This window comes from Nesoenas mayeri, assembly GCF_963082525.1.
Source record: "Nesoenas mayeri genome assembly, chromosome: 4".
In the NCBI taxonomy this organism is placed as follows: Eukaryota; Metazoa; Chordata; class Aves; order Columbiformes; family Columbidae; genus Nesoenas; species Nesoenas mayeri.
The window spans coordinates 23,305,088-23,319,108 of NC_137540.1; the positions used below are offsets into that span (position 1 = coordinate 23,305,088).

Consider the following 14,021-nt stretch of genomic DNA (forward strand, 5'->3'; position numbering starts at 1 on the left):
TTACAGAAAAATTATTCCTTAATCAATCAGTGTTTAAACATTAAAAAAAAATAAATAAAATAAAAAAATCACACTTAATTTTATCCCTCTGACATTCAACACACAACTGTTGTGCACCTCATTAGAAACAATGTTTTACATTTTCTGTTTCCAACATATGATTTCACAGGTGCATGGCATTTTTCAGAGTATCTGAACACCTTGATTATCCAATGTGGTTTTTTGTAGTTTATGCTTGATACTGCTGCAACTGGAAGCCTGGTTAGTGCAACCTCAAAGTTGTATAGCACTTGGTGCATTTGGTCATTTTTTAGCTACACTAACCTGCTGGAGACCAACCACCAACTATAATATCACAGAACCACAGAATGTTTGGGATTGGAAGGGAGCTCTAAAGATCATCCAGTCCAAGCCCCCTGCTGGAGCAGGAACACCCAGATGAGGTTACAAAGGAATGTGTCCAGGCGGGTTTTGAATGTCTCCAGAGAAGGAGACTCCACAACCCCCCTGGGCAGCCTGTTCCAGTGCTCTGGCACCCTTACTGTGAAGAACTTTCTTCTCATATTTAAGTGGAACCTCCTGTGTTCCAGTTTGTATCCATTGCCCCTTGTCCTATCACTGTTTGTCACTGAGAAGAGCCTGGCTCCATACTCCTGACACTCATCCTTTACATATTTATAAACATTAATGAGGTCTCCCCTCAGTCTCCTTCAAGCTAAAGAGACCCAGCACCCTCAGCCTTTCCTCATACGGGAGATGCTCCACTCCCTTAATCATCTTTGTTGCCCTGTGCTGGACCCTCTCCAGCAGTTCCCTGTGCTTCTTGAACTGAGGGGCCCAGAACTGGACACAATATTCCAGGTGTGGTCTCACCAGGGCAGAGTAGAGGGGAAGGAGAACCTCTCTCGACCTACTAATCACCCCCCTTCCAATACACCCCAGGATGCCATTGGCCTTCTTGGCCACAAGGGCACAGTGCTGGCTCATGGTCATCCTGCTGTCCACCAGAATGCTTCCTTCAACTTCAACTTCCTTTTGTAACATACCTTAAAAATGACCTTTAGTACTTAATTTTCCAGTTAATTGCTATAATGGCCACAACCATTTCCTGGACAAGGCATTTAATTTGCAAAGTCAGAAGTCAAGGAGGAAGTTCACTAAAAGCTGGCAAACTGTCTTCTGCAGCATGAAGTGCTTAGAGAACCCCACCACTGGGGGACAAGACTTTCTTGTTAATCATTTTCTTAATTATTTTACATGATTGATTGTAAACATTCCAGGTTATAGCTACAAACAACAACAATCTTTATGGAAGGAAACACTAAGTTAACCATTACAAAAGCCCTCAAAAACCCAAACAAACAAAACCCAAGAGTGTTGCTACTTTGCTACATCAGCTTGAACTTGTAGATGCAGTTTTGGAGTTCAGTATAAAACCAACCAGCCCTTCCTTCTCCTGCTCTTCAGGCTTGGTATTTGGGCAAGCTGAACACTCAGTAACAACAAGGACCTGTGAGGGGTATTAATTGAAATGCCCTGGGTTTCATACCATGAGCAGATATTTACAAGGTTTTCAAAGATAAATTGAAAACAGAAACAGAAATTGAAAGCAGCAGTGACTAAGACACCTCTCAACTGCAACTCCAAATGAAATGTTTGATCCGAGGTGTTTTCATTTTTTTCTGGAGTTCTCAAACTGCAGGTGCCAGAACCTCTTACGTGCATGACACGTGCCCCTCCTGCCTCTTTGGTTCACATCCCAAGTGTCTGTAGCAGGTAGACGGTGCAATGTCGCTGCCTTGCTTCTCTTCATCTGAAGACACAAGTTTCTTCAAGGGAACCTGTCTGATCAGCTCATAGAATACAAGCTGAGATGGTGCAGAACTAACAAGTACAGGGAAGAAGGCAAACATGACAGTTATTCACACATTACAAACAGCTCAGAACATAATAAATGTGCTTATCCGACACACTACAAGACTCAGGTTTTTTTTTCATTTCCAAAGTACCTTGAGACAAAGGTTTATTTAGTTGTAGGGTTTTGTTTTGTTTTAATTTTGATCTTGTAAAAGACTTCCATTCTTAAGCTAAATCTTCTATACAAGACTATGTACACTTGGACATACAAGGAGGAACTAAAACAGTCAGAAGCTTGAGTCTCCCTAACAAGAGTTCAAAACATGTAACATCTTGCCACAAATGGAGCTTCCGCGTGGATTTCTGCTTGCTGCCTACTTCGCAACAGCTACCAGAATACAGCTGCGTCACGCAGAAAAACTAGACATGTCAACCTTTCATCATCTAAAAGGCCATAGACAACTGAATTGCTGTTTTGTACCACACGCTCTCCACTACAATTAACACACGCCGAGTGAGCCACGCACAAGAATCACTCTAGTTACAAAGGCACTTGCAGTGTTTTGCTTGCACTGCATTTTTTCAGGACACAATAAGGAACTCCCGAGTAGACCACAAATATGCTTTTCTTAGAGAACGCAGCCTCATCTACACAAATAGCAACTGAGAAAATGAAGATGTTTTCCAATAGCTAATGTAAAAAAAAAATAAAAGGGGGGTGGTGGTGGGGAAGCATGCTGGTTTGACTGAAAATGAGTTAATTTTCTTCATGCACTTAGAAACTTTTCTTTTTCATAGCTAGCATGATCATTGTTTCAATTTAGTTTGAGAACAAGAAGATAACACCCTGGGATAGAGTTAATGTTTTTCTTCGAGTAACTGTCCAGTGGTTTTTTGAGTTGAAACATAGAGAATGTAAGAGCTTGCTGTTATCTAAGTCGATGTCTGGGAGCCAAGGCCTTTCTGAGCTCTCTGCCCGCAGGTGTGAGGCAGCTGGGAAGGGGGGCAGAGCTGGGGCAGAGCTTGATCCAGACTGATCATGAAGAATATTCCATGCCACAGGCATAATATGTAAGAAGAGTGGGATTTTCCAGCTAGGGAGATAGAGATCCGTTCTGTTTCTGCTCTGTTTCGGTTATGTTCAGGAGTTCTCTTAGTTCAGCCTTTTGCCACCCTGCCCTTTTGCAGAGGCCTCTGGGCCTTTCTGCCTTTTTCTCTCTCTTTCCCAAGGATCAGCTGCTTGGGACCAGGGTGCTCTCTTACTGGGACTGGCTGCTCAGTGCAGACCAAGTTTGTGAGGAATTGCATTGAGTATCTTTTACTTTATATTCTATTTTCCATTTTTATATATATTAGCAATAGTAGTGGTATATTAGTATTATTTTATTAAACTGTACTTATCTCAGTCCATGAGTTTCTCCCTTCCCTTTTGTTTCTCTCTCCTATGGGAAGGTAAGCGGGGGTAAAGGAGTGAGTGAGCAGCTATTGTAGTTTAGATTGCTAGCTCAGGTTAAACCTCAACAGCAAGGAAAACTATTTCATTATTGTCATTTTACTGGTATATGTGCTACTTGAAGTAAGTTTTCTCCTCTAGCTCTATCCTTTCTGTAGTGTCTTTCACAAGTTTTACACACAAGTCAGTAGTTCAGTTAGGCGACATTAGTAGCATATTTAATTAGATGTACCTTGATATCTTCCTTGTAATTCTAGATATCAAAGTATCAGAAGATCCTGCATAATGAAACTCTTTTTTCCAAACTGTTGAGGCCTGACATATGCAGAAACACAAGCAAGAGAACTGCACATTCTGAATCAAAGATAGAAACCTATAGATCCTTTATCACCAGCATTAGGACTAAGTCACCACCACTTCCAAGAAAACAGATTGAAAATAGCCAGCCCTTCGGCTACTACCACACTTATAGCAGACAGCACAGAGGTCAGACTTCTTTGTGAAAATTAAATACATCAATTTTCTGGATATTCCAAAAGAAGTAAGTAAAATGAAGTAACTACATGAGCCGTGACAGACTCTAATGTTTCACCACAACCCATACAGCCATCAGGACTTTTCTTTATCTCCAAGCAGGTTTGGGAGGTTTTGGGCATCAAAGACCCACATCTCAAACCCAGCTTCACAGGTCTGAGTAACTTACTGATTCCCTGGAAGGGCTGTCTCACAGAACAGAAACGTTTTTTTCAATGCTATAGGAGAAACAGTGGTCAGTGATTCCAGGCTTGGTTTAGTTACAAATAATTAACGAATACAGGCACTTGTTCCCACAGCACAGCTAGCAATAAAACACAATTCCACTACACCCTCCATGTCCTGCTCTGACAACTCTGCACAGTACAAAGAGGAACAACTGTGTGATTACTTTCAGGATATGATCATTTCCTTGAATCATTTGAAAGCAGTGTAACTTGCATTATATTATAGTAAAGAATACAAACAACTGGTATTTCAAAAGAAGCACGAACACATGAAGAAGATCAGCCTGTAAAACTTTAACTGACTTATACATATTAAGTATTTTAATGCCAAATGGTTCCTCTTACTCCCAAGGCCAGCAGAGTGTTTATGAAGGCATTTTGACACAACATTCTTAGGACAAGAGCATCTAGGGCAGACAGCAGCAAATAAGAAAGGGACAACCGAAAGATCACTTCTGCATGCCACAGGACAATGCGAAGAAACAACAAACTTGTGAAATTGTGAAGACCTATGGAGAAAAGGTATGTTCACAGGAATTTTGCAAAACGTCATCAGCTTGACAAGCTAGTGAGCAACTGAAGGAACTCAAACTTGCAGAGCTTGTGAACTTCAGGGCATACCACATTTCTCCATACAACACCAAGGAAGTTAACTTTTACTTGAAATTGTAGGGACATAGGAATGGCTATCAGTAATTTTTAGTTACTGGTAAAGAACCATGCAAATAAGAGGGGAAAAAAAGCTTCACTTAAATTCAGTATGCAATTTGCATCTATGACATAGTAAGTGTGACATGAAAAGTATCAGATCACATACTGAAAACAGGGCTAAAAGTACAAAAGATAAAACCCTCCAGACATATATAGCATTTGTGGAGTTCTTCAGCAAACAGAGTGCTTCTCTACTTTGGCAAACAAGGTGCTTTAAAGCATGTCCCCTTTATGTACCTGGAAGTCTGAATTAATTGGGTCAACAAGAGTCGAAGCAGAACAATGCAGTTTCCATATGAAAGGAGACAACCAAGTTTTCTCCTTCACTACAAATGAGGAAGAAGGCGATGTTTCTGAGCTGCACGCTCGGAAGCAGTGGAAATCCATTGCATAATGGCTATCCTGAGTAGTTATGAATAAGTTTGGGGTCCAAATATGTAATTACCTCACCAAATAGGTCATCCCAAAATAGCCAAAGGACAAGAAGCTATTAACTTTTTGCAGAGGTCAGGCAAGAGATAGAGCAGAAAGATAACCATCTGAGAAGGCGTATAACGTGGCATCTGTGAATCCAAATGACCAGGTGCTTCCCATCAAATCACCAACAGCAGACATTACCTGTGTACTCACGTTCACAACCCAGAACCAAACTGTATTCCACTAAGAGAAAACTTAGTACAAAATGCTGGCTTACAGCTACCAACCACACTCAAAACAGCTTACTATGTAAAATTAATCCTTAATATCACTTGCGAGCCATGACAAGGGTCACTTATGCTGTGCACATTGCAGACAGGTTTAACAACTCTAATGGGAACCAGGAGAGTCTCCAAAAAAAATCAATCAAAAAGTCTTCTGAGGTGCGTAGAAGGCTTTCAGCACCTAACAATTCAAGCAACCATCACAAACATAAGAATATTGAAATTAATCTCCTGGAACCAACATCCTAGTTACATACACAGGAGTAGAGTCCTTTCTGTTCAACACTACCTGAAATTAAATGAAATGCTCCTTTTTGCCAAGACTGTAGAGCAGCTAAAGTAAAAGCACAGCAGGCCTACCAGCAAAATCAGCCTTTTCCCTGCAAGTCACATAGGTAAACCAAAAAAAATAAGCAAGTTCTAGATGCACCCTTTTGAGGTCCAGAGAGCAGAGGTTCTGAACAGGAAGAATTCTTTGAAGGCAGCTTGCTAGGCACCTCAGAAATTAATCTAGCCTACAAAATAAAGCAAAACAGAATAGCTCCATAGAAAAACAGCTTTTTGTGTAAATTTTTACAAGAAATCATGTTTAAAAGTTAATTCTCCTCTACAGAGAAATACTCTCTGCGCAACTACCGTCTAAATATTACCTTATTCCATCACAGCCCTCAATGTGGCAAATTTTCAAGTGAATTTGCTTTGAGCTCATGCAACCAAAGCACAGAATAAAATCTATCAAGTTTCACTTTCCAGTTCCTCGCCACAACGCCTAATGCAGAGTGCAGGCTGCGCAGCTTCGACATCATGCAGGTTTAAACAGCCACCGATTTGAGAGTCCTCCAGCACATATTGCAAACTCAGTTCAGCAATCAGAAAGCTTTTTTTTTTTTTTCAAATTCTGGTTACCAAAATGAAAACATCTCTTTTGTTTTACTCAGAGAATTAGCAACGGTGGTGTGCTTAGCTTTTGTAGAGTTAAGCCCTAACTCCAGAGCGAACAAAAGACCAGCTCTGTGGCTGTTTTGCCGCTATAAAGAACCTGATGCGTAGACTTAGCATTTCAAAAACCTCTTGCCTTAGCAGAAATGCCATACTGTAAGTCCTTTCCGGGCCAGAGGTGAATGCCTATCGCTTAAAAGGCCATAAAGCAGAAACAGTCGCCGGCGAAGTGCTGACACAGCCTTTGCCCGGCGCACATCGCCGCTCCGTGCTTGTCTCCCCGCTGCCACCCCGGCCCAGCCGCGCTCTTCGCCTATCCCGGCCGCATCGGCCTGGGGGTGAACTCCAAAACCCCTCAGCCTGACAGCCCAGCGCCGCTCGGCTTGTGCTGCGGGCCCGGCCGGACACCCGCCGCTCCCATTTTAGCCTCGCCAAGGGCCGTGGAGGGCGGGACAGTGGGGCAGGACACGCGTGGGCCCCTGGCCCCCGCGCACCGCTTGGCACGCCGCCCCGCAGCACCCACGCGGTTCGGCAGCGCGGGGAGGGGTCGGGGAGGGTTTCTCCCCAGGGCAGCGGACACGGCGCGGGGCCGCAGTCACGGCGCGACCATCCCGGGTGCGGAGGGCGGGCCAGTGCCGCTTCCCGGGCTCCGCCCCGACTCCCCCGCGCACCTGCCCCAACGGCCGCCAACGGCCCCGGCCGCGGGCGCTCACCTTCTCGCTGCCCTCCTCCGCCTCCTCCTCCTCCTCCTCTACCTCCTCTTGGGCGGCCGCCCGCCGCCGTCGCCGCGCCGACATCGCGCCGCGGGAGCCCAACGTCCGCCCGCCAGCGGGCGGGCGCAGGCGGCGCCGGGCCGATTGGGACAGGGAGGGTGCGGAGGCCGCGCCGCGGAGCCCAACGGCCACCTCCTCCTCCGCTGGGGAGCCTGGCGTTACACCCCCCCGCGGAGGAGGGCGCTCTCGCCGCGGACGCCGCCGCCACGGCTCGGGGGCGCGGCCGAACCCACCGCCCCGACAGCGGAGAAGCGACAGCGTCCCCGCGGCGGCGGCTGGGCCGAAGGGGGCGGGGCGGTGTCGCCCAGGTGCGCCCGGAGCTCCGCCCCCCGCGCTGGCCCCGCCCCCTGCGCCGCTCGGTCCGGAGAAGGCGGGAGCGCCCGGCCCGGTGCGCGGTTCCCGCCCTCGATGAGGAGGGACCCGAGCGGGTTATCCTGTCGGGCAGGGGTTCGGTGGCCGGCGGGGGGGTACCTGCAACCGCAGCGCACGCCCGGGCCGCCACCCCCTGGCGTGCCTTCGCCGGTGCCTCCCCGCCAACCCCTCTGCCGCGGGCATGGACCTCAGGGCTGTTCTATTTCCTGGGTGTTCGAATGGCCCCAGGGTGCTGCGTGCCTGCGGTCCGGCGGTGAGATCCCCGGTGGCCTGTGCAGCACTTTGCTTTCCTCTGGGATGCTTACGCCCACCCACCGTGTGTCCATTTAAAAAGGCAGATTGGGTGCTTGCCTGGTTCCTGCCTCGCCGTGACATGCACTGGCCCCCTCATGCCACGGCACCTGCCTAAGGTTTCACAGTCAAGAAGAATGCTCTGCAAGGGCAGTCACGCACACCTCATAACTGATGCTACACTATCAGCTCTATCTTCCTCTCAAAATAGCCACCACTCACTGCTGTCTCAGGAGCTGTGCAGAGGGTGGGTGTGAAAGGCACACAGAGCCCTTTTCACCCAAGCTGCAGCCGTGTGGGATACAAAGGGGTCAGGCTGGAGCAAAGCCTCCCTGTCCAGAGACAAACAAGTCCTGCTAAACAGCCTGACCTGCTGTGGAAACCACACCTGTCTGCTTGAGACTTGGTGTCATCCCAGCCCTCTGATCCCATTCAGGTGACCGAGACAGAGTATCTCTCAGCTCTAGCAAGCTGCTGTCAGGTGATCCAGAAAGCAAATGCCAGCTTTGCATCCCAAAGCCTGCTAAATTCCTCTGGCTGCCCCATCACAGTCCCTGGCCTGCTCCCATGCATTTGTGTGGCTACTGACAGTCTGGTCACAACAACAGCTGGCTGCACTAGAATGTTCCTATGAAGACAGTCTAGATGTCACCTCCGTGTCCACATGCTGGCTTGCTGTGTCTGCAAACATGGGCCAACGCCTCTTGCAACACAGCATCTAGCCATGTCTGCTGTCATTTATGTTATCCCTCTGGTGACTGGTTTCACCAAGTTTATTTCATTACATAGGCTCATTACATAAACAACACTATTTATTATGCACCTCTGAAGATATGCCAGGCATGTTTTCAATGGCAGCTCCGCAGCTCAGGAAGTTGGAGTGACCTGCTGTGAGTGGACATGGATTATGGTGTGGACAACCCAACCCTGACCTTGCCACCAAGAAGCGTAGACCCTCCGGTGTTCAGGAAGACCATCCATTTCTGTGAAATGCTTTACCTGAGGGCTGCTGACAGTGCCAGGAGGCAGCGTTCCTGCAGTGTTCCCAAGCACATGCAAAAACCTGGTGTGCTTCAGCAGAAGGCAAAACAGAGACCCAACACCAGACCAGACAGGTCACAGAGGCACAGCTCCTGCCACCAGGTCCTTTACAGACAAAGGTGACAGTGGCAGCCCACCACTGACCAGCAATATGGCCATATGGCCTGCATCCTCCAACACTTCAGTCTTACTAAGTGTAATTTTAAATGTAATTCTCCATAAGTGAAATAATACAGGTGGAAATGGAGTCAAAACTCATGTCTCCTTTTGCAGCAGAAACCTAAACCATACGGGGTAAGTTGGGCACAGAGCAGATCCCAATGGATAACAAGGCATCCTTTCCGCTATCTACTCTTTCAATAGGTTTCTACTATTGAGTTTTCCCTTGCAAGCATTTATCCAGCAAAGCTTTGAGAAGGAGCCATGGTGTCCTCTACTTCAAGCACAAGATGTGCATCTATTCTGTTAGCTCTGCAATGGTACTGGCTGTCTAGAGGAAATAATAATAATTTCTTTTCTCTGCACAGAGAAACTAAAAAGTAGCTTGCCTGGTCTCCTCTGCTTTGCCACCCATGGTGGTGTGACACTTGGAGCAGATATGCAGGCTGTTTCCCCTGGCATGCAGATCCCACATGGGAGTCAGCAGCCCCAGGTAGGGTGGACACCAGCTACCCTACAGCCACCACAGAGCAGCTGGGTCTAGCTAGAGAAGTATATAGTCCTTCCTGGTAAACCAGACATAACAAATGCAGGTCTGAGAAGGACTAGACGCTGCCCCTCTGCCACAGAAAAAGCCCTTCTGTGGTTGACAAGACAGAGACAATGCTTCAATACCTGCATAAAGATCATTAAGCGGATCTTTATGTCCTGTCTGGCAGAGGAGAAAGACCTGCCATTTTTCCTACATCTTCACTCCTTAACCTAAACAGCGAAGGGGAAAAGAATTCACTTAGAAAAACCTGGAGGAAAAAATATTTGTTCAGCAAATGGTGTGATGGGAGAAACTAACAATAATGGCAAAGGAGGAAAAGGTGAAGTTACTTGAAACATATTAATGAGCAGAGAGAAGCACAAGAAAATGAGTCACTGCATTTTGGGAATAAGAAAGCAAGCAGTGGATGACTGGTGACAGTGGGGTGAGGGAATGAGAAATCTTCTGGGCAGGGCCACCAGGAGAGAGAGAATGAAAAACAAGGACCAGGCTTTGGCCTTGCTTGCCTTCTTTCTCCCAGTCGGTTGCTCTTGCTGCTGCCACACACCTTTTCACCCACAGGAAAGTGAGGAGGGCCAGGGAAACAGCTGTAGCACAGCAAAGTGTTTCAGGCCTCTCCAGCCCGGAAGATCTAAGTGGCAGGGGGCTTAGAGAACAGGCAGAGCATGAGAGCAGGCTGTCCTACTTCTCGGTTGCAGCCCCTTGCAGTCATTGGAGCCCAGCGTGTCTCCTGAGTCGCAGCTGGTTAGACTGGTCGGATGGGAATTTTCCGAGTCGACACCCTGTTACTCAGGTTCCTTTGGGGTAAGTAACTATGCTGGCTGGAATGCAACATCACTTTTCCCAACTCCGTGACCCTGCGTGGTTTCACAATGTGTTACAGAAACCTCCATGTTCTCTGCACACAAAGGTATTAGCATGTCAGCCACCGACTTTTCTGATATGCAAGTATTAATATTATTACCTCTCTTGTATACAGGTTCAGTATCCTGATCTGTAAGACCTCAGAGGCTTTTGTTGCTCTGGCTTCCCTTTTGCCTTCTCCTTGTATTCCCACATGTATTTAATAGCCCAAAGCTGCCAGCAAACAAACCAAACCTTGGTGACCAGGCTCAATGTTTTCTGCAGCACAGAGAAGCCCCTAAAAAGCACATCCCTGCCCTTCGCCCCAGTGCCCAGAGCTAAGGCGCACTGCAGGTACCCGCAGCAGGCAGATCTGCATTGCCTGCTTAGCCAGGAGCTGCCTGCCCTCCGTCTGCCTCGACCTACCTACAGAAGTGGGAGTTCTCTGCTGGCAGATGCAAAATTAAAGCCCTGACGTTAAAACAGTTATATAAGCCCTGTGTTAAAGCACTTACACAAGCTGCATACAGCCTCCCAACAGCCAGCCAGACGGCTGGGGGCTGCTGCTCTCTCTGCTGAGCAACAAAAAGCCCCTTTTGCAGGAGAGAAACAGAGTGGGACTACTTCGTTGCTGCTGCAGTAAGAGCAAATGGAAGGAATGGTCCCTTGTTCACTCTGAAGTTGAGGAACATAGGGTACACAGCTCAAAACACGTGCTGGCAAGAGCAGCATGTCTGCAGACACAGCACTGAGGAACCCTATTTGTTGGCGGTCTTGGAAACAGAAGTTTTTTGCAGCTTTGGGGTTTTTAAAATTGATTCCTACTTATGCACAGAACAAGTGAGACAAGTGGAAAATGTCAGCACGGACAACAATGTCCAACGATGTCAACAATGGCTCAGTATCCCCTCAGATAATACTAATTAAGAAAAATATTTTAATGTGCTGCAGTTAATCTATTTATAAATTTTTTGCATCCCAAGATTTTAAAGAGGATAACCCCAAGCCAGAAAGAAGTAGAAAGAACAGCAATACATCAGCCTCAGATCACGTTGAGTGTTTTTTTTCCAAACCACAAGGCAAACTATTAATATCCTGCACTCCCCTGACAAAACTGAGAGCTGCAAAGCACTATCTGGCACTCACTGCCTTGAGACCGCGCGTAGGAGCGGGATGCGGGAACCCAGGTGCTCGAGATATGCTTGAAGCTGAAATTCCAGGTCAGAAGCTTGTTATTAAACAGTCGGTGCACTCTGCGATGAATCCTCCTCCAGCTCTGAGCAGTAGACCCAGGTGCAAAAAAAAGAAGGAAAGCCCTACTGGAATATAAGGAGGGTAAAGTCAACTGAGAGGCTGCTTTTCCCCCTCTAAATGGATACAGCATTAGCTCTAACACTGTCTTGCAGGGTTTAACCTGAGTCAAAAGCTAATGATGCTTTGTCAAGACATCCTGAATAAATCATAAATATCTGTATTTTCTTAATTTAAGTTCACTGACAGTGCTGAATTGTTATTCTGTGTGTAGTTAACATGTCAAGTAATCTGTTTACATGTGCTGCTCTGGCATAAAAACGTCATAGTCCCTGGTATTTGTAGTCGATAATTATTTGCTTAGTACTTGCACGCTTGAACTTTATAAAGTAGGCCACTCATATGCCAGAAAAAAAAACAAAACCCTCAAAACAACAAAACAAACTGGCCTCATTATTTCCAAATTAAGTACCAAAGTCTGAGGAACATAATCTAGTGACCACTGTGAAAGGTCTGGCTGCAGAAATCTTTGCCCCGGGCAGCTGTCACCTTCTGTTTGGTCCAGGTGGCTTAGTATTGCACAGCTACTGAGTTATTCTTGATCCTTCCTCCCTACCATAATCCCTGGCATGCTCTTGCTTTTTCCCAAAAAAACGGTTCATACGTGGTGGGTGTTTGGCCACTGTTTTCATGTAAAATGTGAAATTAGTTCTTGAACTTGCTTGTTGCAGCTGTCTGAACATGCCATGAATCTGCAACACGCCCTTCTTGTGCTATTTCACACACACTCTATGTTAGATTATCCATGCAAATCCTTTCTTTTAATGCAAATCTCTGTTCAGAATACCACAATTTATCAGTTTGCAACTCTTCACTGCTGGCAGGGCTACCTTTTCCAAGGAGCGTGTGGGCATGGAAAAAGGTGGCAAGAAGCCTGGTTTTGGACAGGACTGAAGAGCAAACCACTCTCCATAAAGTTGCATAAGATACTTTGAAAAAGGCCTCACTAAATACAGAACAGCTCCTTCAGCCAACCCCCCAGCTGGGGCTTTCACATGGCAGTTCACGAGCACCTTCAGAGTGCTACAAGCCTGGCGAACACTCAGGGTGCAGGTACAGCTGGTCCCTCAGAGGACAAGGTGGGGAACTCAAAACCCCAGCCCGCAGCAGGCAGGGCAGAAGGGAGGAAGAGAAGACCTGTTGCCTCCTACACAGCCCCAACACTCTGTTTGGCAAAACCACCTTGCCAAGAGAAACTTGGCCAAGCAAACTTCTTGCACCCAGAGCACTTCTCAGCAATTTCACTGGACGCAGAGACCATTTATGTTAAACATGGGTGGCACCAGCTTTAATACCACACGCACTTGCCTCTAGCTGCCAGCTGTCTTCATCTGCAAGAGATAATCCCTTCTGCATGATCTCAAGGGGACCGTGATAGTACTCAAGCTTTATTTTCTCAGTGTCAGGCCACTCTGGTTCTTTCTAAGTAACTGGGCAGACCACAAAGCTCCCTGTCGGCTGCAGTCTCAGGGAAGGGACATGCTACTGCACAACCAGCAATACCCCATTACATCCCATTGCAACAGACATGTGCTCCTCCACATGCCAGATGTGAAGACAAGCCCCCATTCCATCAGTGGGCATTTTGCCATCTTCTCCCTCCAAGGCAAAAGCCATTCTGCAGTTTCAGCAACATCTTTTCCCATCCTCAGGTCAGAGTAATGCTTCCAAGTGAAGTATTTACTGTTTACTTGATTTGTGGTCCACAGAGCACGGCTTGCACTTCTCTCTGCTTTCTGTCACTGGATTTGCCCCCCTCTTTTTTATACTGCTTTCAAGGAGTCTTACATCATTTAATTTAATCGAACTCTAGTATTACCCACCCTATTACTCTCCAGTTCATAAGAAAAGTGCATCTAAGGTATGAGTAGGCATATCACCATTGATTTTTAGAAGTTTATGAAATATTACTGTGTTTTGCCAGCAATACCATCTTACTATCTTATCTTAAGGGACCGGCAGAGCATTATGGCAGGCTCAGAGTGTATTTTTTAAGTGGCAAGCAGTCAGCAGGATGCAATTAGGCCGAGTATTACAGTCACGATCTGGAAATTTTGCCCTGTAGAGTCCTGGTTTGCTGCCATTTTATTGTGGTTGTCTTCAGAGTGAAGTACATCTTGTGCTTTACAAACGTGCTTCTACATATTCACTTTGGTGAATTCTCTGGGAGTTGTCTTCTAGTGATGCAATCATAAAAATACATTAGAAATTATTAACCAGTTATACCTTCGGTATCTTTGCCATCTTTCTCCAAAC

The 14,021-nt window shown here is 46.6% G+C and overlaps 1 protein-coding gene across 1 annotated transcript in view; it reads right to left on the reverse strand.

Annotated features, from left to right (window-relative positions):
* The window catches only part of CDS1 (CDP-diacylglycerol synthase 1), a gene marked incomplete at both ends in the record, with an annotated part of 35,347 nt that extends 28,128 nt beyond the window's left edge, over positions 1 to 7,219 (reverse strand). Inside the window, one exon of the mRNA XM_080343827.1 lies at positions 7,136 to 7,219. Coding sequence (XP_080199953.1) covers positions 7,136 to 7,219 — 84 coding nt within the window. The remainder of the gene's footprint in view (positions 1 to 7,135) is intronic.
* Positions 7,220 to 14,021: the final 6,802 nt, after the last annotated feature.